Source organism: Lytechinus variegatus, chromosome 2 (assembly GCF_018143015.1).
Source record: "Lytechinus variegatus isolate NC3 chromosome 2, Lvar_3.0, whole genome shotgun sequence".
Taxonomy (NCBI): Eukaryota; Metazoa; Echinodermata; class Echinoidea; order Temnopleuroida; family Toxopneustidae; genus Lytechinus; species Lytechinus variegatus.
This window is the reverse complement of record NC_054741.1, coordinates 37,294,037-37,321,916: the sequence shown is the minus strand read 5'-3', so window position 1 is coordinate 37,321,916 and position 27,880 is coordinate 37,294,037. Positions and strand designations below refer to the sequence as shown.

At 37.9% G+C, this 27,880-nt stretch overlaps 3 protein-coding genes across 3 annotated transcripts; 2 read left to right on the top strand and 1 right to left on the bottom strand.

Annotated features, from left to right (window-relative positions):
* The first annotated feature begins 456 nt into the window (after positions 1-456).
* LOC121406798 (putative nuclease HARBI1) lies at positions 457-1,215 on the top strand. The gene has a single exon (XM_041597668.1). The coding sequence runs from the start codon at positions 457-459 to the stop codon at positions 1,213-1,215; it is 759 nt and encodes a 252-aa protein (XP_041453602.1).
* Positions 1,216-2,286: 1,071 nt separating this feature from the next.
* LOC121408018 (centromere protein L-like) lies at positions 2,287-12,735 on the bottom strand. The gene is made up of 10 exons (XM_041599317.1): positions 12,632-12,735; positions 10,287-10,503; positions 9,615-9,790; positions 8,987-9,080; positions 8,358-8,554; positions 7,786-7,873; positions 5,301-5,433; positions 4,605-4,707; positions 4,069-4,131; positions 2,287-2,655 (listed from the first exon to the last, which is right to left on the bottom strand). The coding sequence occupies exons 2-10, from the start codon at positions 10,444-10,446 to the stop codon at positions 2,572-2,574; spliced, it is 1,098 nt and encodes a 365-aa protein (XP_041455251.1). The 5' UTR covers positions 10,447-10,503; positions 12,632-12,735; the 3' UTR covers positions 2,287-2,571.
* Positions 12,736-12,945: 210 nt separating this feature from the next.
* LOC121408017 (RNA polymerase II subunit A C-terminal domain phosphatase-like) lies at positions 12,946-26,537 on the top strand. The gene is made up of 6 exons (XM_041599316.1): positions 12,946-13,196; positions 15,308-15,391; positions 15,903-15,987; positions 17,096-17,221; positions 19,866-20,113; positions 21,387-26,537. The coding sequence occupies exons 1-6, from the start codon at positions 12,961-12,963 to the stop codon at positions 22,972-22,974; spliced, it is 2,367 nt and encodes a 788-aa protein (XP_041455250.1). The 5' UTR covers positions 12,946-12,960; the 3' UTR covers positions 22,975-26,537.
* Positions 26,538-27,880: the final 1,343 nt, after the last annotated feature.

The window sequence follows — 27,880 nt, the reverse complement described above, 5'->3', positions numbered from 1 at the left end:
CGTATTGCTGCGATAGCCGAACGCAGCCTAAACGCAGCCTTAAGCAGCACGACGCAGCAAAACATTCGGCAGCCCTCACACTGTTGCGTATGGAGCTCGTTATAGCTCGTACATTTTTTCGAAAAATGACCGCTTACGGTCGCTTTAGGTTGCGTTTTACCTCGCTCTAGCTCGCTTTTGCTCGTAGCAGTACGATGCAATACGAAGTTTGCTCGCCACGTTGCGTGTTTATCTCGTTAGCCACTCGTTTGTTGCTCGCTAGCCGGTCGCCCTACCTCGTCTCGCCTCGACTCACTGCTCATTCATTCGCTTTATCTCGACTGCTGCTCGTTCCGCGGCGTAACAGTTCGCTCTGCTGCGTACACGTGTGGTCGTATATTGCAGCTGTGATGGTCATTTTGTGGTACTAGTCATAATCTTTTGACGAATCTACAGGCAAACATCGCTTTGTGAACTATGACTTCTCTGCAAAGCTCTTCTATACAAAAAATTAAGCTTTTGCTTCAGCTGGAAGAGGAAGAGGCCACTGACGATTATGCGCAAGGGGAATTGCTGCTTGAGTTGCATCGACGAAGTCGTATCCGGCCTCGAAGTTGTTGGATTCGGTCATGGATCTGCAGGAGGAATGAGCAGGGCCATTTCAACCAGCTGATGAGGGAACTAGAAGCTGAAGACCAAGAAGCATTCGCAAACTATTTGAGAATAAGTCCTGCAATGTTCAGTGAGTTAGAACAAAGACTCCATGGGAGACTGGAGAAGCAGGACACCTTCTTCAGGGAAGCTCTTTCACCTGCACTAAAGCTAGCCGTCACCCTTAGACACTTGGCCACTGGGGACAGTTACAAAACGCTCATGTATAGTTTCAGGGTAGCCGATAACACAATTTCACACATAGTCCGTGAAGTGTGCTCTGCCATCATCGAGGAGTTCTCAGACGAGCTTGTTAGGTGCCCCACCAGTCCTCAAGAATGGAAAACGGTTGCACAGGGCTTCGAAGATCGGTGGAACGCTCCTCACACCATTGGAGCCTTGGACGGCAAACATATTGCCATCCGATGTCCCGCTGATAGTGGCTTCATCTTTTACAACTACAAGGGCTTTTATTCGCTAGTTATTATGGCCTTAGTTGATGCCCAGTACAGGTTCCTGTGGATCGATGTGGGAGCTGAGGGATCTACGTCGGATATGCGCAGCTTTTTAACTCTTGCGAACTAAGGCAACGCCTAGAATCGGACACCCTTGGAGTACCCCCTCCAGAGCCCCTGCCAAATGACAAGAACACCCCTTACTACATCGTGGCAGACGAGGCATTCCCGTTGAGAACATGGCTGATGAAGCCATATGCTAGAACAGCTATGGCTAGAGAAGAGAGAATTTTTAAGTACAGGCTCTCTCGGGCTAGGAGAGTGGTCGAGAACGCTTTCGGAATTGCCTGCTTTCCACTCTCCGCCAAACCCCTGCGACTGTCAGATTAATCGTTCAAGCATGTGTATGCCTCTTGATTTCTTGCTGAACTTCCACGAGTTCGTCATCCCCGGCATCTTCAGCTATTGCCACTCCTGGTGACTCCGGAGCAGGAATGGGGGACAGGCCTCGGGTTGCTGAAGCCTTTGTCATGGATTTTCTAATTTTCGGCATCTTTCTCTCCCGGCCTACGAACTAACTGAATAATAATTCATGAGTGAGGGTTCTCTGTCAAAGGCAGATATCCGCAGTGCTGGTTAGCCGAAGCGAGCAGGAACGAGCTAAAATGAGCAGGAACGAGGTAAAACGAGCGAAAGACGAGCTAGACTCGCAGTTAAGATCCAAGACGAACGCAGTGCACCGAGCTACATCCGTAACGGTCCTTGTTGTTGCGAACAGCGTGCGAGGTATAGCGCAACGAGATACGCGTTGATGCGAGCTAAAGCGAGGTAAGTCGAGGTAAATCGAGCCGGTAACGCAGCTTTAGGCAGTGAAACGCAGCTCAAAGTAGCGCTGCGTTGGCCTGCGTTAAGCTGCTCGCTGTTGCTCGTCCTTGCTCGCATCAGCTGGTTGCCACTCGTCTTTGCTCGTATGGATTTTTCTCTTGCGTTCAGTTGCGGAAGTTTGAAAAAAATTCAAACTAGCGAGCTAGAACGCAATGCCTCTACGTTGGTCTGCGTATTGACCTCGTATTAGCTCGTTTAATCGCGTTGTGTTGCGTTTATCTGCGTTCGGGCAATACGCAGCTGAACGCAAGCTAAAAACGCAAAGGTGTGAGCCGGGCTTTAGACTCGCACCTAAATGTCCAGCTGCATGCCGTATAAAAGGCATCCATCCACGCATTGGTCAAATTGTGCCATGAGAATGAGCGCTACTGCATTTTCATCGATAAGATTGCGCTTTATATATATTATCCGTGCGTCAACACCAAGTATGACTTTAAATCCCACTTAGCTCTCCGTAAAACACCTTCCTGGTTATCAAACTTCACTGCTATGGTATAATTACTGCAGTCAACATATTGCACCAATCAAGATGGAACAGAAACAGAAGCCCTCTCCTGGCACTGAGGTACCACACTGTAGCTGGTCGCCATGGTGATCATCATCAAACATCAAATGATGCCATCTTTTCTTCTGCAAGCTCTATGAGATGTTGGAGCACGCCGGCGGCCTCCCCAAGTGACAGCATCTACGTGGAAGGAAACAAAACTGAGATGAAATCTCTGTGCTGTACAGAAAGTTACATCAGAGAGGAGCAACAGATAAGATACAATCCAGAATACAATGAAGTGTAAAGTCTATGGGAAACCATGTACAAAAAGTTACAACCGATTGTAAATATCAATCATATCTTTTCATGTTCCATCCTCCCCCCCTCCCAGACAGAAAGATGAGTATACCCTTCCCCTGTCAAACAAGAAATATCAAGCTGGAAAAAAAAAGAGAGAGAACTCCCAAGAATAAGACCAAGTCTGTTGAGAATCTGGGGACTTTTTGCATGGTTGCCGCAAGAAATGCCGTTCACATGGAATAAATTTGTTTTCAGGATTTCTCTAGCGATTATTTGACTGCGCTCTCTACCTCTCCATCTTTTCTTAGAGATACCATGCAGGTTTTGAGTTCAGTTGGTACAACATAATCTTGTAAGTATTGTGACTCTGGTTTGAATCAAAGTGCGAATGCCATTTGATGAGACAGTGATTAAATTAGGGCACAAATTAAAAATATTTTTGGCTGAATTTGGCATGGACTCTGGATTAAAAAAAAATTGGTAAGTAGAAATGACTGAAATAGATGAAATGCTTATAAACCAATTTAGTTTCTTGAAATTAGTTGTAGAAAGCAACCCGAAACTTCCTTCTTAATTTGGGAATTGGTTGCAAAGCTACGCCAAATTTAGTGACATTACAGGAGGCAGGCACATTGTGCTAAGACATCAAAGACTAAGGGATGAGGTTTTTTTTTAAAAATGGACTTAGTGAGCTGATAAAAAAAAAGATCAGTGATTTGTTGTAAGATTATGTTCATTTTCTACTCAAATGTACAAATTATGTTTGAGCCGACCAAACATGACGTCACATTTCAATCGGATATAATTTGCTGTAATTTTGTGCCATGATTTTACGTAAGTTTTGATAGTGCACTTCTCGCTTGTGGTACTCTGTCAGAAAAAGTGAGTATGCCAAATGTTTCATTGGACTTAAAGGCCCGTATTCTGAAGTCAAATTTAACTTAGAACATGGTCTAACTCTGCGCTAAAATTACGGGGAGCCAAAAATTAAAAAATTCTATTTGTATTGTATATTCCTTATGTATACTATTTTGTTTCCTTTTGCCTTCATATTGAAGAAAGTTCCTTCAGTTATCGTTCCCAGACAATGTGTCCCAATTGGCTCTCCATACTTAAACTACCAATTTAAACCAGGGTTCAATATAAACCCGAGTTCAAAATACGGGTCCAAAAGCTATAGTTTGATTCATTGAATGTTCTGGCAATTTCTTAGTGTTTCACTTTTAAATCCTCAGCATCACTTTTACACCACATCATGCTTTAATATTTCATTGTACACATCTCAAGATGAAATGAATGCTAAACCATTACCTTCAATCTTCCTTCTGACCCAACAAAAGCTGCTGCTGTACCAATAGTCTTGAGATATAATGCCTGCAAAATTACATCAAGAACAGTATGTCAATTCACTTTCAATATTTTGTTTATAAAATTTATGACCTACAATAATATACCATAAATCAGCATGAGCAAAGAAACAAAGACAACAAATAGAGATTAAAATTCACATAAAAGAAACAATTAGGTATACAACGGATTAAGTATGATAGGAGGTCGGACTGCAAGAAAGGAACAAGTCTTGTTATCCGCTGACCCCATAACATAATACATCAACAATGAAAAATCACTCAGCTACAACTTAAAGGGGTAGGTGTCTATACAAAATTTAAACAAAAGCACTTGATGAATAACTATTCAAAATAAATCTTAAAATTGACCAATCCAAAAACACCATAGCATATGTACAAGTCAATAGCCGATGATTTGCACAAGAACACGAGAATGTGTTCACCAAATAACTGTGTCATAGAAGTTGCTTCACAAATCTTCAGGCCCCTCATACTTACGTCTAAGTGAATCTGGAAACACGAGAAGAAGTGCTGCTGGATTGCTTTCATGAAAGCTACCACCTCACCTTCCTGTACTTCATCAGAATCCTTTTCATGGACACTAGAAAAAGATATATAGAAAAACGGGTAGTGTAAATCTAGTTGCAGAAATTTCATGAGAAAAAGAAGAAAAACAATAAAATCAAATTTATATTTCACATTCAAAAAATATAAATAAACATAACATGACACAATCAATCATATTTCAAGCAAAGTTGTCCAGTACCAGATATAATAGAATACACAAGATATTTGCAGATCTGAAGGAACGATCAGGATCTTAACAATACAGAAAGAATGAGTTCACACGAGTGTAGTATATAAAGTAATATGGAGAGACTTTTTGAAAAAAAAGAGCTGGTATTAGAGCCAACCTCCTGAATATAATGTGTACAATCCTGTCCGTAATGATACGTATGACTGCCCCTGGAATATGTTCTTGGGTGTAAAGACAGGTATCGAGGTCTGGTAGGAATGTATTGCGAAAGGGAAATCATTAGTATAGAGAACTGGAAAAAGGGATGCAAAATATTGAATTTGGGGGGTATTTGAATTTTGATATAGCAACAAGGCAATATTGCCCTCTATGACCTTCCCTACTTCAAGCTAGCAAGTGTAGGAAATATCAGATGAAATAAGCTTGTGAAATATTACCTTTCCCATAATGCTCTCGCATCACTTGAGTCGATCGTCATGGTAACTTTGCTAAGTCCTGATATTTCCTTTGGGAGATGGTAGACCAATTCAACTCCACTCTTCTTGTCTTCATCACTGTTCTTCTTTTTATCTAAGAATGGGATATTCATAAATAATTAAATATGACTCTTTAATAATAATTATAATACTACAATAATGATAACAATAATAAAGAATAATGATTTATGATTATAGTAATAATATAATATATAAAAGAATAATAATAATAATCATCACCACCACAATCACCACCACCATCACCACCACCACCACCACCATCATCATCATCACCATCATCATCATCAACATCACCATCATCATCACCACCTTCCTAATCACCACCATAAGCAACACAATACCACCAACATCATCATCATCATGACTTCAACCACCAACACTATCACTAAAGGCGCTGTCACACCTTGGCGTTTTAGACAGCGTATGCCCGACGTATGAGGAATTTGGCGAATACGCTGGCGTACGTCGAATACGTTACGGGTAAGTTTTGCATACGTTAAGAGTACGCTAAAACACGCTGGTATACGTCGTCATACGGTGAGGTCGTCGAAAAATTTTGTGCAAGCACAAAATTTTTCGACGTATGCCAGCGTATGGCTCATACGTCCCGCATACGCAGGTCATAAGTTGTAGGCAAGTTACGCGATCGTTGATACACGTTGACACACGTTACTCGTAAGTTACTCATAAGTCGATGTACGTCAAGATAATGTCCAGCGTACCCTAAAACTTACTTCTAACCTATGAGTAACGTGCTTTGAACGTATGTGTAACTTAACTCCAACGTATATTGACGTATGAAGACGTGCTCGGACGACCACAAAACTCACTGAACGTATTTTTAACTTACAGCTGCTGTATAATGGCGTATTGACAACGTTTATAGGAATTGGTATATGAAGGTGAGGATCACAGGAGTTTTCTTGGGCATGGCGGCGGTGTTGATACGGTGATGTATCGTGCGGTTATGATTTGAATAGTCGAGCGGCAGCCTTTTTATAGGCTACGACACGTGTTCGTCAGCGATACGCTGCCGCGCGCTATGCGTAAGTTAGGCTATCGTAGGGCATAAGTTGTGTACGCCAGCAATATGCTAAGCATTCGTTGGAATACGTTACTTATAAGTTAACGAAGCGTTCGATATAAGTTACTAATACGTTATGTATACGTCCAACTCGTTATGAATACGCTAAGTATACGCCCAGAGTTGAAAAAAAAACAGCAAAGTTCAGCGTATGCCGACGGTTTAGAGAAATTTTGATACGTCGGGCATACGCTGTCTAAAACGCCAAGGTGTGACAGCGCCTTAACACTATAAAAAACACCATGACCTCCACATCCCTACTATCATCACCATCACAGCAAGATTACCTTGTTTAACTTTGATGTTAATGCTATAAGTCGTATGTATGGTTGAAAATGTGTTACAGGGGTGGAGCATCAGAGCTTTGGTGCCCCTCAAAGATTATTAATGAAGATTTATTCAAAATTGCAAATAAATAACAGCAAGTTGCAATGCAATCACATCCAACATCCTTGATCAAGGCACACTGTACTAAATTTCTCAATACAATTAATACAGGATAATAAATATATACAAGTATTGTATAGACAGTCTGGAAATGCAAGCAGTAAGAGCAGTAAGTGGACAAATGTATTTGCCAGCGTTACATCGTATAGCTGGCAAATGTTGTTTATACGGCAATAAGTGGTGAACACTAATTGTTCTCCGGCATGCGTGACGGAATTATTCAATTCCGTCGCGCCGAAGGTGTTTCATTTGAATATGAAAAGAGGGGATGCGAAGTAAGGGTGTAGTGTTGTAGGGGAAGTCATTCTAGCCTTCCAAGGACTACACACTAGCACGGTGTTTAATATGGAGTTCTTTTTAAAGAGTGAATTAAAAAATGATAATTGGTAGGAGACGTTGTTACATCACTAAACGTTTAAGTTGCGGTGGCCATAGGGTTTTTTCAGAGTTTAGTGCTGATTCAGTTTTATCTCTGTTTTTTTAAACCCGGGCATAATTAGGGTTAGGGCATAACAGTTTAATTAGTTATGACTTCACATGATTAATGTTAAGAGGTATAAAAACATTATGTATAATTCTCAAACAGAATTTGCTAAAAGTTGTTTTCATACTTTGAAAAATGAAAGTGTTGATAATTTATGTGAAATAAATGCCGTATCTACGTGCTAGTAGCTCGGCAGGCTATATCCCCAAAATAGTGTATATTTTGTTATTTTGTCAGAGTGACATCCGAATGTGATGGTTGCTATGGGTGATATTATGTGGTAAACGATGTTAGGATGAACGTCTTTATTTGTAGGCTCAATTGTGGAAAGAATTTGGAGCTTTATCAAATGTGGTGATAGTGATTTCCAGCAGACAGGTGCTGCCTGTAATGTCCCTGAGAGTTATTACCTGGAACACTTTCAGCCCACATAGATACCATCCAAGAGAGTGCCACTGGGTTGAATGTTAGCTTCCTCACACAGCAGTCAAATTGAACCTGTAAGGGAAAGAAGAGGGGGGAAATCAACCATCAAGTCCTGATGTAGCAATACAAAGTAAATGAAAGGGCACTAAATTGTACAATATTAACTCTTGGGAAATTTCTTCCATGAAACAAATGCATCAAATATCATGCAAACAAAATACATGGTGTATGCTGTATTTGTTTTATTATTATTGCTGTATTCAATTCATGAAACCAGGAGCAACATGCTAAACATCATTTATTGAAGGGTAAGTCCAATTCAAATTAAATTATATTTATCAAACAGAAAATAATAGAATGTATCAAAGAAAGAGATTATCATATCAAAAAGAACATCAAAAACTTTTTAAATTTCACTTAGTTTGATGTTCCTCAGTATGCTGCTCTCTCATCGTACCCTGTTTTCAGTACCATATTTGTTCCCAACCAATTTAATGCCGTGATTTCAGTAGCTTATCAAATATCTGGATTCCTGCCGAGCCAGAGGCTCCCTTACCTCAAGCCAATGAAGAACACAATTGGTGGTAGCAACTGCTCCCTTGATGATCATGAGAGGCAATCTTTGGAAATGCTTCTCGTCGCCCATCACCGGGGATGACGGGGGAAAGAAGACAGCTGTCCATTTTGGAGTGCTGCTGGCTGAGAGGGCCTGACTCTTTGTAGCATAGATGTTCAAATCTACCGCTGAGGTATCTAGTGTTTCAGGTAAATTGACATTCAGGTTCCATTGTCATCAAATTAATCTCAAAAGAGAAAACTGCAGGTGTGCATTCAAAAACTCATTTTTGCTGTTTTAAATTGGATAAACTGTAGCAGAGAAACGTAATCAAATGTGATGAGATGTTGTATGGTGAAAAATCAAACTTAGGTTTACTGGAGCAAAAATTAATTAGATTTCTCATACTAGAGAGGGTTATTGGCTATTAAAATTGTGAAACAATTACCATAAATTTCTCAAATTAATTCCTTCTCTGTTCTTTTCTCACAACTTCACCCACTCATCACACATTTTTCAGTGTTTTCTTTATATAGCATAAAAAAGACTTAAAAAGGGAAAACTAGATGTTCGTAACAGATGCTTGACAATCAAAACAATATTTTTACAACCAAGTAATAATTCTTTACCTGAGTCAGGAAACAATTCTGGGCGCAAAGAAAACAAAGCATACTTGGACGTTCCACTATCTTCTACCAACACACCAACACCCTTTTGAGATTCCTGTAGTTGTAAAAGAAGGCAGATAGGATTAAAGGACCTCTATGTCAGTGTACCAAGGAAGTGTCACTTGGCCTAATTCTGCTCTTTATATATTTTAGAAAAAATTATTTCACAACTCTGTCTTATGCCCAAATGGTCCAGGATTGTCTTTCAAATGTTTTGTCAAATTATCATTTGGTTTTCGTATTAATGCTGGGAGTCCAGGTGGGTGTTTCATAAAGCTGTTCGTAAATTAAAACGACTTCAAGAACAACTGGTGATCCTTTCTTGTGGTAAATGGTATATTGAATTGGCAATGGTTTAGCACTTAAGAAGGGGTCGTTCTTAAAGTCTCTCTTAACTTACGAATAGCTTTATGAAACGGCCCCCGGGATCTGAGACCAAAGAGTTTGGGGATTTCTGAGCAGAGCAATTTGTCATACACCAACAGCCAAGTTAGCAAAGATTACAAGTATTCAAAGTGGGGGGGGGGGTGTCCTAACTTCAGCAACATTTATGATGGTGGGGGGGGGGGGGAGAACTTGGTATACTTACAGCTTGGAGATGAGAGGAAAGCTGCCTTGAGTATCTCTTCAAAGAAGCAGCTTCACTGCTGAAGGCATAGAGTGGAGAAACATAGTAGGTGTGCCATGTCTTATTGGTCAATCTGTTAAACCTCTGACTCGTAGGGCGGACATTAGAGGGAGTTCTAGTCAGTCTGCTTCTCCGTCCTGTCAAGAAAAAACACAATATGTATCACTTGGGTTGCTATGAACAAAGAGTTTGTGCAAGAGGATAAGCCTAACGGCCATTGATCTACCAAAAATCTGAATATTCATTAGTGCATTTTGTTGAAGCAAGGTATTCACTCCCGATCTTCTTTCCATTATTGTCATTGTTTCCATTTTCTTGACTTTGAAATTCCTAAAACCGCAATCTTACTGAGTATCACTCTCCAATCTTTTGAAAATAGAATGTACTCTTAGGAATACCATGCAGCTGTGCAATCTTCATACACACATCTTGCCTCAAGTCTCACGATGAAAGTTATGCAGTATATAACATTACTGGGATTCAGGAGGATATACTTATATCTTATGATGCATCAGCTAAACAAATTAGATGAGACGGAGTAAACTGAGAATTACTAGGCCTGTTAATCAGGTCATCAACAAATCTTGAATCTATGTAGGCCTACAATAAAAAGAGAAAAAAGAAAAACCTCACCGTGTAATATTCGGGATTGCGGTGTCTTCAGGTATGGAGTATGTAACCTTCTTCCTGTGAAGGATCGGGATGAACTGGCAGACCGCTGGAGACCTGGAGTCCTCTCAGGACTTGTGACCTGTACCCTGGCCTTGTGAGATCCTGGGCCTGCCGATGCCATGTCACATGATCACTAAATAAATCGGGTTGGGTGTTGTCGTTAATTTGCAGCTACAGCCTGTAAATTTTTTTAAAAATTATAAATCATTAAATATTACTCTGACTGTAAGAGGGAAAAGAAAATGACACTTAACTTTTGCCTGTCCAGGCTGAGAACCTCAACCTTCTTGACTACAGGATATCACAGCAGAGGATGATGACCCTCTGATTTTTCCTACCTTCATCCTCTTCCCTTCTCTGACACTACCTTCTTTATCCTCCTCCTCTGTGTGTTGTCTCTGCCTGCCTGAATTATGCATGTATTTAAAAAAAATCATCTTGTTCAGCAGCACTGACTGGATAAAAGTTCACGAATCTTTCCAGAATCACTATGATGTCATAAAGACGATGACAATTAACGTTAATAACTTCAAAATAGCATTGTGTCTATTTCCGCAAGCAATGCACCCTTGAAGGGTTCACGAATGCTTCCATAGTCACTACATAAGATGTTGTAGAGAAGAGGACAATAATCGTAAATAACTTCAAATAGTACTTTATCTATTTCCGCAAGTAATGCGCCCTTGAAGGGTTCACGAATGCTTCCGGAATCACTATGATGTCATAGAGAAGAGGAAAATTAACGTAAATAACTTCAAATAGTATTGCGTCTATTTCCGCAAGCAATGCGCCCTTGAAGAGTTCACGAATGCTTCCGGAATCACTACAATATCACAGAGAAGAGGACAATAATCATAAATAACTTCAAATAGTATTGCATCTATTTCAGCCAGTATATGCGCCCTTGAAGGGTTCACGAATGCTTCAGGAATCACTACGTACGATGTTGTACTTGTAGAGAAGAGGACAATAATCGTAAATAACTTCAAATAGTATTTCATCTATTTCCGCAAGTAATGTGCCCTTGAAGGGTTCACGAATGCTTCTGGAATCACTACCATGTCATATAGAAGAGGACAATAATCGTAAATAACTTCAAATAGTATTATTGAATGAGTGACAAATAGATGTAATGGAAACTGACAGTGTAAGAAAATCTAGACAGGAATAACCTTCGTTTCTGGGGATTTATTCAACAATTTCTGACATTTTACTATAATCCCCATGAGTGAGCCAATGCAGTTCAGCAGAACAACCAAAATACAGAGACTGAAGCTTTTAGTTCTGGTCTAAAGAAAATCAAGCATTTGTCCCATAGAAAAAGAGAAAATAAGCAAAATATTGCCACCCTTATTTTGCCACACATGGAGATGTATCTGAGAACAAGGTTATATCATAACCTTGTTCATTGAATGAGTGAGGCAGCCTCGAGTTCTAATAATGTTAGCCTAGGCCTAGACTGGCCCCCTACCCCTGGCCCACTCATTCAATGAACAATAACCTTGTTCTCAGTTGCATCTCCATGTGTGGCAAAATAAGGGTGGCAATTTTGGCTTATTTTCTCTTTTTCTATGGGACAAATGCTTTATTTTCTTACACTGTCAGTTTTCAATACAGTTATTCATCAATCAACTTGGCTCTTATGTAAATTTTATTCTTTCAATTATTTTTTCTTAATAAAAAAAGAGATTGAAATATGAAAATTTTCTTGCCATATATATTTCCACCAATAGAGGGCATACACAAAAATATGCCCAAATTTCAAGTTTCTGAGCGCTCTGGTGAATACAAAAATTATTCCCAAGTTACTAATGAAAAATAAATTACAATTCATAACAAAAATGGCCGATCAAGACGGGGAGAGAACTTTTCGATTTTTGAGGTTCCAGTCTTTTTGCCCAGATGTCAGAAAAACTGCCACTCGTTAGACCATCATCCATCGTGGTAAGTGCTTGATTTCTGTTTTAACAATTTATTCGGAAAATTATTTTGAACATACTTCACGCTTGTCAGCTCAGGTGAGCTGAGTATGCCAAATTGCACGTACGATCCTGGGCTCCCGACCGCTACGCGGCCGGGAGCCCCCTGGGTTAGCGCTGGAGGAGCCCAGGCCCAGGATCATGATCAATGATCGAGGAAGTTGATTCGAGAAATGGCCATTGCGCAAGCCGCCAACAACGATCGTATAATGCTCACATTGTGTTGAACTGTTTTACAAAAATATTTTGATGATTTTAATTAAAGTACTTTACATTCACAGTTTTATGGCTTCAAACCTTCAAATAATTAGTAAAGTTTGAACTCACCGCCTCCGCTGACGACAAAACGCAAGTTGAGATTGGGCTATTTTTTTATTCTTGAATCTCTCAGCGCTGCCTAATTCGTGGGCCTGGGCAGCACGAAAGCTGTATTGATGAGAAACGAGTTTAGTCTGAAATATTGGTCACTATCATTTGTACACAATTGATTCATATATGAAATTTTATAACTAATCTAGTATTATTAACAGTGTTTTTAGACAAAATAAAACTAAATTACCATCAAATTTTTATTTTACTATTTTTGCGTATACAACTGACTGAGAAGGACCTAATATTTTCTCCAAAATTCTTTCAACTTTTTCTTTCTTTTCAAAATGGCGGCGTCTGCGCCCCTGGAAATTTTTCTCCCTGAAAGAAAAAGTTGTAAAATTTCTAAATTGAAAGTGAAATCTGGCTCGAAAGTATCAAAAGGAACTGTATTGTTATTCTATAGATCTGAAAATGAAGATATCGGTGGTGAAGAGAAAGGACCTGAGCAGAAATTGAAGTCTCAAGATGTTGGAACTGTCAAAGATATCCTTGCAAATGAAGGAGACGAAGTGAAACCAGGGTATCTATAATAAATGTGTATTTTAGGGTAGTTTGGGATTACAGTGTATATATAAATCATTTTCAATACTGCTAATGGTGGCTATGAAAAATAATATCAGCTATGAGGAATGGAGTTTAGGAAAAGCTTAGTATTGTAGATAATTCTATATTCATTTCATAAACCACAGGCACAGCCTGATGTAGAAAGCTGGCAGCCGTCTGTTTCGAGGAGTTTTTTTTTAACATATTTTTTTTTATTTCTCGTACACAGACGGCTCGCTATCGTGCTCCCACCATTAGGGGACTTGCAATGCAAAATCCCCCCGTCGGGGCTCTCCAATTTTTGTCTTTAATGAATAAAAATTTTGAAAATTAACGCGACCAAAATGCAAATTAATATTCCCTCTTGACATTAATTGCAAAAAACAGAGAAAAATCAAGTTAAAAGGAACAAAAACAGTGACTTACCTCGGCTGTTGCGCAAATTCACTTCCCCCTTTATGAAGTTTATCCGATCTTAAGTACAAAAAACATATGGCCATTGAGTCCCCTGTACAGATCGCGCTAGAACTTCGGTCTCTGTATTTGGTGAGAGAAGCCAACGGAGTTCAGCTGAACAACCAACATAACAGAGACCGAAGCTTTTGGTCTAAGCCTGATGATGCACAGCACAGAAGTCAAAGTTACAAATGTAGGATGGGGGGGGGGGTCGGGTGTCCGTACACTTTATATTTTTGAAGCCTTCTTTTTTGTCTTTGGATTACGCTAAGAATATGAATTCCAAATTTATAGTCATCTCCAATTTTGTTCTTAATAATTATTCGTAACATTTTGTACTAAAAATTGCTCAAACATCACTTGTAAATTTTTCAAAATGACTTTCTAAAATTGATCGTCCAGACACACAACAACTGGGTATATGGTGAGACTACTACATATCGACCACCTCTTTTGAAACCGACCACCTTGCGCGCGTTAAAATTATTACGTATTACAAACGATACGCGCGGGAGAGTAGGCGCAGTGTCCATAGAAACGGTAAGAATCGATTTTACCAGAAAAAAAAGAAGCAACAGAAAGTAAATATTTAGTAGAATTAATCAAAATTGTATTGACCAGACCCAAACCCCGCTGAAAAACCAAGAAATCCGATAGGAAACGGCTTTAGAACAAGTATCCGTCGTCAATCGTTGTTTCATGAAAGTTATCAGCACTGACTAAATTGTCAGTGCTGACAATTTCAGTGAAATCCTTGGATTTAATTGGCTGTCAGGCACTTGCCTCGACTGTTACTATGGTAATTGTCGGGGAAAGCCAATTTGTCAGTGCTGTCAACTTTCATGAAACGCTCCCCAGAACCTACATGTAACTCAACGGCAAATTGGTTCAATATTCAAATATACATACCAAGAAATCAGATAGGAAACTGCATGCTTTAGAACAAATATCCCCTGAAATCATTGGATCATGTACCAAAGCTCGCAGTAGAAGTAGCGAGACAATCAACCAGCATGGTAACATAGAACTGATGTGGAAGAGTAAAAATAAATATATTTTACCAGCTTGACAAGAATCAGCAATTAAACAGGCACAGCACCCCCCCCCCCCCCAGTGCAGTGCCCACTGAGCTCCCCTCTAATTTTTGTTGTGTGTGTGAAAATCCTTAAACATGAGGTTTGGTTTTGAGCTTGATAATCCTTAAACATCCTCCCCTTTTTTATTCTTGAGTGATGAGCCCTTTTTTTGTGTGTGTCAAATGAGAGAAAAACCAACATTGATCTATTTTGGGGGAGAAAATTCTTCATAATAATTAAATTTTTCTTCCACCATTGCTAAAAAAGAGATGGGTTTCAAGGTTGCAGCTGCATACCCTCCAGTCCAAACCAAATCTGAGTACCCCCCCTCCTGGGGCACACTTTGTGCAGCTAAGAAAGTTCATTCCAAAATCATATGCACACATCTGAATGTTACGTGTTTGATTCTTTCTATGCAATTGAATTTAGGGTACTGCTTTCTAAAAATAGCATCATCAAAAAATCTACAAGTAAGCGAACAATGTTTGCCAAGACCCCTGCGTCATCTGAGAATTTATTCCTTATTAAAACCTTTTTTTTTTCTTTTTCTTTGTAGGTCAGTTGTCTTGAGGATTGCAAGATGTTCACATCCCACTGTTATGAAAGACATGTGTGCAGAATGTGGGGAAGATTTGAGAAAGTGAGTAACTATAATCTAACTAATGTGATCTAAATTTTCCTCATGAATTTGGGGATTTGTAATAACTGCATGGATATAATTTGTAGGGTCTTTTAAAGTACGGTACTTAGTACTTCTCAAGAAGGTTTTAATGGACAATAATAAATTAACTAACTTTAATACATTATACGGTACATATTCTTTTGAATTTGTTGAAATATTTCTTGGTTTTGTGAATACAGACCTGGACAATTGTTTTTGAAAAATCCTTCCTTAATCAGATGTCCAGTGTTTGGTTTTCTTCCTGTGATCCTGTCATGATTTTTTAATTGATGTTTGCTAAATTACTTTAATAACACTTCAATGATAAATTGAACCACATGACAATTATGTAACTGATTATGAATATTCTTTTTCAACCAATAAAAAACAAGTCTACCAATTGTACGGCTGGATGTGATTGTTATTTTCTATATTTGTAACTAAAACAAATTACACCAATCAGTCCCAAAATATAATTTCATTTTTCTAGGGATGACGATGACAAGCAGGCACCTGCAACCAAAGCATCTGTTGCTATGATTCATAGTATTCCTGAACTCCATGTCAGTAAAGAAGTAAGTGGTTTCGTTGTGATAGTTTGAAATGGTAATTGATCTTTTTTTAGCAGAAAAAGCAAAGATTTTAACATCTCATAGGTGCTTTCAGCTGTGTTCTCCAATCTTAAGTAATAAAAAAATAATAATATTTTGTTTTAAAGTCTGCAGAAACCAAATTAATAAATGAATGATGGGACTAATTTACAAATGAAAAAAAAACAGTAATTATTGAGTGAATGAATAGAAAAAAAATCTAAATCGATGATGAAATTAAATGAATGAATCAATGAATAGATAAAAAATACTTCTGAAGGACAAGTCCATTCCAACAAAAGTTGATTTGAAAAAAAGAGAAAAATCCAACAAGCATAACACTGAAAATTTCATGAAAATCGGATGTAAAATAAGAAAGTCATGACATTTTAAAGTTTTGCTTAATTTCACAAAACAGTTATATGCACATCCTGGCTGGTATGCAAATGAGAAGACTGATGTCATCCATTCACTATTTTGTATTTTATTTTATGAAATATTCTAATTTTCTCATTGTCAAGTGATACAACAATTAATTCCTCCCTGAACATGTGGAATTAGCATTGTTTAATACTATATGGTTCAGTCATAATAATAATAATATAGGGTATTTATATTGTGCACATATCCACCTTGTTAGGTGCTCAAGGCGCTCCTATATTACCTGGCTAAGCTAGGCGTTCATAGCGCACACAGCTTTTTTAAAGGAATTACTTCATACCGGTACCCTTTTACCTCACCTGGGTTGAGTGCAGCACACCGTGGATCAGTTTCTTGCTGAAGGAAATTACACCATGGCTGGGATTTGAACCCACGACTCTGTATAATGTATTCAAACAAAAAACAAAAAGAAATAGTGAGTGATGGACATCATCGACTGATTCACCTAGTTGTGCGTATCATTGTTTTTTGAAAAATAAGCAAAACTTTAAATGTCATAACTTTCTTATTTTTCATCCGATTTTGATGAAATTCGCTCTTCTAGTTTGATTTTTCTCTTTTTCCTGGGGTGGACTTGGCCTTTAAGTAGTAGGCCTTTAGATGAAATAAATTTTTACAAAAACATAAACTCTCATGTCATTCATATCCTTAGGAAGCTGATGTTCTTGCCAAGCTTGATGAGGATTCTCTGATCAAGCATAAAAAGCTGGTTCTTCTTGTTGATCTGGATCAGACATTAATCCACACTACACTTGATGACGTCCCAGCAGAGATGCCTGTAAGTCAGGCTGTTTCATCAAGCTTTTCTTAAAGGGATGGTCCAGACTAAAAATATCTAGATAAATAAGAGTAAAATTCACAGACCAAAATGATGAAATTTTCATCAAAATAGGATAAAAAATAAAAAGTTATTGAATTTTAAATTTTAGCATTATTTTGTGAAAACAGTTATTTGCACATCGTCATGAATATTCTTTAAGTGGGCTGATGATGTCACATCCCCTCTTTTTTCTTATGTTATTACATGAAATCATAATTGTTTCATTTTTCATTCATGTGTAAATGATGTGTCTTCATTATGATGAAAAAAGTTGCGGCAATTAATATCTAATGCACTTAATCAGTTGTAAATCTGATTGATTTAGGTCTTGGTAGAAAAATTTTGAATGAACAAATTTCATACAATAAAATACAAAAGAACAAGTGGGGATATGACATCATCAGCCCACCTAATGAATATTCATGAAGACATGCCTAGAATTTTACCAGAATAATGAAAATCTTTAAAATTCAAAATTCAATAACTTCCTTATTTGTTATCCTATTTTGATCAAATTTTCACCATTTCCTCTGTGAATTTTACTCTATTTATTGAGATATAAATATCTCCAGCCTAGACCATCCCTTTATAGGAGAAGGAAACCATTGGAACAAGTTAGCCTATGTGAAAGGAAAAAAAAATCAGAGGATAAGATCAATGAAAGTTTTAAATTGGACAGACTATAAAAAAGTTAAGAGCATTTGATGCTTTGGAGACTCTCCTATTGGCAAGGCAAACAAGATGTGTGATGTCTTATATCCTTTTTAGACAGGCTAAAATTTCCTTAACCCCGTACTATTGGTGGGGCTAAATGACAATTTAGCCCCACCTATAGTACGGGGTTAAGCTTAGCCCACTTTCGTTTTACACAGCGTTTTTGCAAAGTGGGCTAACCCCACCTATAGTACGGGATTATTTGGCCCTGCAAAAAGCAGGGTTATCCCACCAATTGCGGTGCTAAGAGCAATAGTACGGGGTTAAGATCGCATGTGTAAAACGAAAGTGGGCTAAGCGCTCCCATTCATGCCCCGCAACAGAGCCGGCCCTGTTGTCCAATCAGAGGTAAGTATAATGAATATTCATGAACAGCGATCACGGCGATGAAAAAAAAAGCGCGCGCCAGAAGTCAGCGATTTTGGATATGACCCGAATGACCCCTCAGTGCGCTCGTGAATATTCATGAGCTACCAATAGTCCGGGGTTAGCGAGTTTCGTGTGTAAAAAGCAAGCATTCCTTATCCGGGGTTAGCAAAAACAATTTGGCATGTGTGAAAAGGAAAATAAATAGTACGGGGTTAAGGATAGTACGGGGTTAGCGATAGTCCGGGGTTAAGAAAATCCTGTGTAAAAAGCCTATTACATGTCCCATTTGACACTGAAAATAGCTTGAATATAGCTCAAGATATCTCTGTGTGCAATCTGATGATAAGACTAAAATATTCCAATTCATCCATGATGTCTTCTCATAAATAATAGAACACCCAATCTTGTGATTAGACTCAATAAAAGAGAAAAGTTGAGTGAAATATGTTCAAAAGAAATTTGAAAGTTTAAACAGATTTTGGTCTTGTTGCCAATGAGAGGATACACAGCACTAGTGATCTCGGTATTCAAATGCCCATAACTGTCTTATTCATTCCATTTTTCTCAAACCTTTGATTGATTGGTTGTTTGATTTTTCTCTTAAATGTTATTCAACTGGTTCAAGGATTTGATTCTTTAAAAACTTTACAAATGACCAGAATATTATTTTCCAAAGAACAATAATTTGAAGCAAAGTGTGTAGCAAAGCCCCGGGGGGGGGCCACTTCCATTCACAAGTGGATACCATGCGCGACCACGGGTCTCGAAAAGCACCCTAAACAGGTAATTTCCATATTCTGAAAATGCACCCCTTAACAAGTATTGGCATGTGAAACCCTACCCTTAACAAGTATTGGAAACATATACTCTTGGCAAATGTTCCCTGAAATGAACCCCTAAACACGAAGTGTTGGGGCAAAAAGGACATCCTTTGTAAAACATTTTAATTTTGTTTTATCATCCCCGCAAATTCGACCCTAAACACGTAATTTTCCTAGCGAAATAGATACCCTTTTTTCATTATTTTTGTGTTTTTGACACCCTTATCACGTTACGTACGTAACGTGCCCTATCGTGAAAAAGACATCCTTTTTATGTGTTTTTTGGGTCGCGCATATGGTATCCACTCATCAATGTAAGTGGCCCCCCCCCTCCCCCCCCCCCCCCCCGGAGCAAAGCTGCCAAGGCTCCTTGATTGTTACTGAAGTCCCTGAAAATTAATGAACCTCAGTGAAAGCTACTGTCTTTAATGTTTCTGTCTCCCTGATTCATGCATTGATCATAATTATTAGAGTATGTGTACTGACTATAGCAAGACCCCCCCCCCCCTTTCCCCTCTTCCTCTATGATTGTGTGTGAATGAGTAGAAGATTAGTTCACACTATTCACCTATGATGTAAAATTTATAAGTATTTTTGCTCAACCAGTATTCCTTTCAGGCAGCAGATTCAGATTTTTCTTTATTTTAAATTGTTGGTAATATAATACTAAGATTTTTTTTTAATTGATTATTTTGCAGGGGGTTCACCATTTCCAGCTGAGGAAGGGTCCCATGTTCCCTTGGTACCACACCCGGATCAGGGATAACTACCAACAGTTCCTGGACATCATCAGTCAGTTCTACCAGCTACATATATTTACCATGGGGGTTCGTCTCTATGCTCATACTATAGCGGAGATCATTGACCCGGATGGGAAATTCTTCTCCCATCGTATCCTCTCCAGGGACGAGTGCTTTGACCCCAACTCAAAGAAAGCAAATTTAAGGTATTTTTAAAATGATTTTTATGTCATTGTATTGATGGGCTTTCAGATTGTAGTCCTTAGTGGAAGGTTTTACAGTTAAAGTAGAGAGTTAAAGTAACAATGCACAGAAGTCTGACAAATGTTTTTGAACTTTCTTTGTGTAATTTTGAGGCATTTCTTGTTTGAGTGCATGTGTCAATTCCCTTTTCAAAGAAGGACACATTGTAACAAACATTTCAGTTGTGGATCCTTGTGTGATGAATGTTCTTATTGGAGGAATTTATTTAAAGATACAATTTTATTTTTTCTTGAAAGATGCTATTTATCTTTTGTGTGATTATGTATTTATATATGTCTCAGCTTGTAATATCAGCCATTAATGATATTTATTGAACATTTTTACCCATTGTTAAAGTTGATTTGAATAGAGAAAATTAAAACATGAGTAATGCAGAAAATTTCATCAAAATTGAATGTAAGAAGGTATGACATATGAAAATTAGGCTTGTATTTATAAAATAGTTATATGCACAACTTGGGTGATATACAGTGAGATAACTGGTAATGCCACACCCTCACCATTTACTTTGTATAATATGAGTTATGAAATATTTCAGGTTGTAGTAGATTTGACATTAAGGAAGCTCATCATTAAATCACAATAAGATGCAAAAATGGCAATTCCACATGTTCAGGAAGTAGAACTCATTTCACATTGTAATAAGAAAAAAATGAGTTCTTATGTCATGTAATGAAATACAGAATAAAGTGAGATGGCAACAGCTTCAAGTCCCTCATTTGTATGCTGACCAGGATGTGCTGATTCCTGTTATGTGAAATTAAGCCAAAGCTCAAAATGTCATATGTTTCTAATTTCACATCCAATTTGAAAAAAACCGTTATGCTTGTTTAATTTCTCTATTCACATTTGCTGGGATAGATTTGACCAGTAAGTGTAATCCACCACAAGCAATGTATCTTTGGAATTAGACATTTTTTTTAGAAGTGCCATGCATACCTGAATAATCCCATTCCTTGAAGGGGGTGGACACTTTCATTACAAGTTGGATACAATGCTTGTACACAAAAGCATGTACAAGTTGTTTTTCATGGCCAAGTAATATATGCTCCTACAGTGAAAAGGATATCAAAATTGTCAAAAAAAGGAGGAAAGAGTTTACTTCTTAACCATTTAATGAAAATGCAATTGAATATGTAGTGAATTTCATTGATCTATTTTTTTTCTTATAACAGCTACTATCATTGTAATATTATCTTCTTCATTGATTTGCAGGTCCATATTTCCTAGAGGTGACAAGATGGTGTGTATCATCGACGATAGGGATGATGTGTGGAACTTTGCTCCAAACCTGATCCAGGTTCCTCCATACCGCTTCTTTGAAGGCACCGGTGATATCAACTCGCCTCCAAACCTAAATGATCGCAACAATGCCCCCGTGAAAAGGCCCAGGGAATCACAGCATAAGTTCTCGCCTCCCTCTCAGAAGGGAGATGGTGATGATAGCCCGGGAGATACGGGGAGTAAGGAAGGAAAGGGAGAAGTGAGTAAGGAGGCTAGTGAGGAAGAGAAGACCATGGACAAGAACAAGGTGGTGGATGAGAAATCGGAGGTGTGCAGTTCAGAGGTGTCCTCAACCACCAAGGATAGCGAGGAAGAATCCAGTGACAAGTTAGACAAGGGACGTGGGAAGGAGGCAGGAGAGGGAGATATGAAAGGATTATCAAAGGATGAAATGGAAGAAGGCGAACTTGCCCATGAAAAGGAGAGTGACAGTGAGAAGGTAACCACTACAGATGGAACGGGCACAGAAGCGATGTCACCTGTGGAAGATCAGGATGAATACTTGCTCTACCTTGCAGACACGCTGACACGCATTCATAGGAAATTCTTTGCACAAGTAGATGCAAATCCTCGGGAGCTCCCAGATCTGAAATCCATTGTTCCTGCAATGAGGATGTCTGTTTTGAAAGGATGTAACATTGTCTTCAGCAGTGTGTTCCCCACTAATATGCCACCAGAACAGAGCAGAGTGTGGAAAGTGGCTCTTGCGCTAGGTGCTAAGGTCTCTCCTCAGATTGTTACAAAGAGTAAAGAGGAACAGGCAAAAGGAAGGGCCACGACGCATCTCGTCGCTGCCAAGGTTGGCACGTCGAAGGTCCACGCAGCCAAGCGCAGCAAAAGTATCTTTATTGTTGAACCCGATTGGCTGTGGTGCTGTTGGGAGAGATGGGAACGGGTGGATGAGAGGCTCTTTCTTCTTGCCGATGCCAGTAAACACGGCAGCAGAAGTAGCACCCCTGGCTTCAGTGACACAGAAAGTAATGGATCGCAGAAAGGAAAAGGTAAAGCCAAGGTGAGCACTAATGGAAATGCTGGCTCCACTGGGATGCCAGGGCAAAGAACAAAGAGCAGACCTTTGAGCATGTCGGAGGACTATAATCCAATGTTTAGCTTCTCGTCAGAAGACCTTGCCAGTATGGATAAGGAAGTTGAGGACATGTTTGGAAGCAGTAGTGGTGAAAGCAGTAGCAGTAGTAGCAGTGAGTCAGAGGATGATGATCGGTCCAACCCAACAAGTCTGGGCAGCTTGACCAGACCGGCTTCCTCCTCAAGCGATGAAAGCCTGACAGCAGAAAACCCCAGAGGATGGAAGCGCAAGCGGGAAGAAATGGAGGACAATGACGATGATGTGAATGATTTTGACCCATTTGCCAATAGGCCTGCAGAGGACAGTAGCTCAAGTGCAGGGTTGAGTGAAGGAGAAGAATGGTTCAGTGAGGAAGAAGGGCAGAAGATGGCAAATGCCATTGATGACTTACTGACATACAAGAGAAGCGTCAGAAAATGGGATGAAGGTTGATCATGCCGGATTTCATTACCAATGAGAGTTAGTTATGAATTATGTGATTCTATTTACAATAGTACTGCTAATTATGGTGTATAAAGCACAAAGATTTGCCCCTGTTCTTGATTTGCTTTCCGTCCTTGATAGCTCCTTTATAAATTGAGTTGAATTGACTTCCCTGTAGGTTAGAAAAATGACAAAATGCATGCTACAACATGATTTGTCACTCAAAGAACTTTCCTAAAATTTATAACAGATCTTGACCTTCAAGTTAATGCCAATATCAGCCTTTCCTTGTTGCAGTTTTTTCATTGTCTTATTACATGTAGCGATAACCAGAAATCTAAATACTGCTTTTGAAACCAACTTGCATGTTGATATTAAAAAGACGGACCTAGAAGCACACATTTTTTGCTAGTTCTATTGTGATTCATGAATGTGTAATTACCAATCTTCCAGCATGAATGCTGGATTAATTAGCAAGTTTCAATACGGGTGAATTGTACATTTAACACTTTGTATATAATGAAGTAGAGAGATAAATGTTTGTTGTTCACCATTTGTCAAAACAGGAGAAAAAACCCTGTTCATGAGCTTAATTCTTTTTAGGTTAATTTTGAGATATGGACCAATAGTTGCTTGTGCTTTGTGAGCATCGCAGCTCTCAAAGAGTTTTTAAATCATTATTTGTGCAAACTTTGTGGATTTCAACATCAGACTTGATTTGAGTCTAATTCGAATTCCTAATGTATTGTATGTAATAGAGTTGTGAATTATTTATTGTGTCAAGTGTTATTTTTTCGGCAAAATGTTCTGGGGAGACATAATGTTACATGTAGTCTGTTAAACTCGGTTATCTTATAAAGCTAACTCATTATTAGATTTATATTGCCTCCATTGACCAATTCTGTATTTTGCATGTTTTTCATGATCTTCCTGTTATTGTTAATACAAGAATGATTTAAATCAAAAGCATCAGGATGACATTCTCAAAGTGTTGCTGCAAATAATTTACAAACTCCCTGATAAATTAATGTCCCAAAAAACTCATAGGGATTTATCATGTGTATAAATGGGTACTATGGGCTGAAAAAAAAAACAGAGTAAAAGTCCATGACAAAATTTTCAGTGATAAGTATTTGTTCAAATTAAATAATTTTTCAGCCTGGACTACTGCTTTAATCAAGAAAATGAAAGCAAAAGGAGAAACCTAAAAGATAACTTAAAAAGAGATAGAAAAAAGGTTTCTTACCTAATGCCTCACTCATTTTGTCTATCTCCTGTCGTGCTTCCTGTTTTCTCTGGCACTTTTTCCACCAAAACTTTATAGAGCTATATTTCTTTTTTGTTGTGTATAACGAGGGCTCCATCCCAAAGTGTGTGCACTTTACTGGATGATTCAATGCATTTTCCATTTTCAAGATTGGTTTAATACTTGATAAAGCTCTTTTTGCAAAAAACAAATTGTTGGTTTTACTGGTTTTATTGATTTAGTCAAGTTTAAAGAAAAGGCCCTTATGTACAATCTGACCTCATTTAGTAGGCCTTGATTTATTGGGACAACTCCATTAACTGGCCGTAGTATCTCCTGTTCATTTTAGCTAAAAGATACAAGCCAAAAATAAGAGTAACTTTTATTATTTCATTTTCATCTTGCACAAGCAAAATGACATCCGGAATCATCCATAATCCAAAGAAAACCGGGACCATTCTTTGAAGTGTTACAACTGGTAACTTTGCCATTATGACAACTACCATGGTAACAGGTCCTCAGCAGCCAATCCTAGTTGGACAGACAAACTAAGTCGAACTGAAAGTTATCCTAGATGCTCAGAGGCAACAGATATTGATTATTCTGTTCAGATTTTCTTCTTTATTTCATTATGTTTTTGATCCATATCAAGAATGGCTCAAGCTTCTTCCATGTGAAAGTCAAGAATGACAATGTACGTAAGAATAATATCAAACCTTGCCATTATACTTTGTTAATGTGTACAGTGTATATATGAATTTAGAGGTTCAGCTGTCGAGTCTGCTTTGTGCAAACTAGATTACCATAGATACTGACACTTATTTCATAGTCCCCAATTATTAGGGTTTAGATTCTGAAATGCAAGACTGATTGTTTTTTTTTATTAGAAGGAATAGAGTTTTGCAACTGATAATTACTAAATATAGTATTTGAGGTAGAGTAAATGTTTTTAGAAACCATTTTCAAAGCAATCATTGAAGTTGGCATTCCGGCCAAGATCACACCTTTATATTGCTGTGTATTGTTAACATTAACTATAGCTGTCCCTGCCAATGCGCAACAATTTTTTTTTTTTGGGGGGGGGCATCAGTCAGTATTGTGTACCGGTAGTATGTTTGTAATAGCTTGATACAAAATCAAAGCTGTAAGAGCTTGACTTGCATCCAGAGGATTAATAGCAAATCAATATCCACAATCAATAAAAAAAGAATAAAACACTGCAACTTGAGAAGTAGGGCAATTAAACTTGTGCTTCAATGATAATTTAAAAGTTCTATAACCGGAAAGTAATTAGCAAATAGGCCCTTGTGAAATTTGATGTAGTTTGCAATGTATTTTTTACGGCACTTTGCCAGGTATGACTACTATTGAGTGAGCAAGACAGTGCATTCACAAGCCTAATAATATGCAGTTGTGAGTTGTGATTAAACCATACAACCATTACTATAATTTGTTTCTCATATTGGATTATGACTCGATAAGAAATTAATTTACCCCGTACAAAAGATTGCTGCGTGGACGACATTGCAACTCACTGACTCAAGGCATTACACCCAGAGGAGCATTTCATCCGACAAATTGTCAGATCTGACAACTTTCGTAGATTTTGATTGGCTGAGAAGCACTGTTACTATGGTAACTGTCGGATAAAATAGACGTCTGACAAGTCCTTTCATGAATCACTACCCATATCCACAGTATTATGCAGCCCTTTCTCGTTATTCGCCTTTCAAGGAAAAGTCACATGATGTCTTTGATAATAGTAATTACCGGTATCCAAGAAAAGCAATGTTAATAGCCACTTTTACAGTTCTATGCATACTGCTTTTTTTTAAAGGTATTTCCAGATTCTTTCAAAACAATAGCAAAACCAAAGCCATGCACTTATTCTTTTGTATTTTTGCAAGAAAAAAACATTTGGGGCTTGTTCCATGTGGTAACTTTGCCATTATGGTAATTACCATGGTAACATGGCTCAGCAGTTTATCAAAAGCACAGTTTCTTTTTAATAATGGCAAAGTTAATAATAAATTTTGTAAAATGGGTCACAGGTTTCATTTGGTTCATGGAGATTTCATATTGAGTTCCTGGTGTTTTTAACATTCATTTTTGTTATTAAAAGTTGAATATGTATATATTGAAATTCTATTTGTATAGACGGCAGTAATTAAGGATCAGTACATATCACATCAATAGTCTTTTCAATATTTGTGATAATGGCGAAGTTTTTTTGCTAGGTAAGCTAATTGAAATGCTCCTGCATAGTATGAAGTGTACAGATGATTAGATTTTATTATATTTTAGTACTACATATCAGCTTATATGATTTTTGTATGAAAAAAAGGAAATTAAATGAAATACATAATTTGTATATTGCTAGGAATATTCAAGATTTTGATTTTATTAAAGGGGTACCCCAGGCTGAAAATAATGATTTGAGCAGAGTATAATCCAACAAAAGAAAAATTTAATCAAAGTCGTACAAAGAATAAGTTATGACATTTTAAAGTTCTGCATTATTTTGATGAAACAGTTTTTCCATGAATACCTTAATGCAGTGAGCAAGCTGATGATGTCATATCTCTACTTCTTTTTTATTTTCTGAAATTTATCCTTGAATTATGACCGACATGGATGGACCTTTACTCCTGATTTAATGAGTAAGAAAATCATTGCTGAAACTTATTTTGTTACAGATGAAACATAATTTATCATGCACACATGTATGAAAATATGATTGTATTTTCATATCATGTAATAACATAAGAAAAGGAAAAGTGGGAAAATGACATCTTCAGCCCACCTATTTCATATACATGACGACAATTATATGGAGGTTTTCAGAAAACATTGCGAAACTTTTTAATCAAATAAATTTGTTTTGTTTAGTATCAGATATTGATGAAATTCTCAGCATTGTGTTTGGTGAATTTTACTCTACTTATTGAGGTATAATTCTTTTCAGCCTGGGGTACCCCTTTAAAGGATGAATAAGAAGTGTGCTTTCACAGGGTACAATAATCATTATAGTGCAGGGGGCAGTTTCATAAAACTGTTCTTAAAGTTATGAACTACCTCATAAATGACTGTAATATGGCAGCCAATAGTGTCTCAATTGCACTAGTTGAAATACCAATGTATATATATATCCATATTTTACTGTTATAACACATTTTATGGCAATGTAAATTTTTTGGCTGTAACTTTTTGAGATAAGTCATAAAGCAGTCAGTCATTTCTTAAATAAAAAACAAAAACTGGGGGCTTATACTTTGAAATTCATATTGCAGTCATTCAGTCATTTGTTCATTCATTCGGAACTTTAAGAACAGCTTTTATGAAACACCCCACAAGTACATGTTGTGTAGCCTTTCAAAGCAATATATGCAAGCAGCCAGTATAGATTTTCCTGATCATGGAATGTTTCTCATCGCTGTGTTATTGATACAAAGGTTTATGAGTGTCTTAATTTTTTTATTAGATCAGGGGCCCTGTTTCATGAAGGACAGTTTGCCATTATTTCAACTACCATGGTAACAGGGCTCAGCAGCCAATCATAATCAAGGTTTCCATGGAAGTTGCCATAGTGGCAAAGTTACAACAGTTGGAAGTCCTTTAAGAAATGGGCCCCCGGGGCCCATTTTATTAAACTTGTTCTAATAACAAATT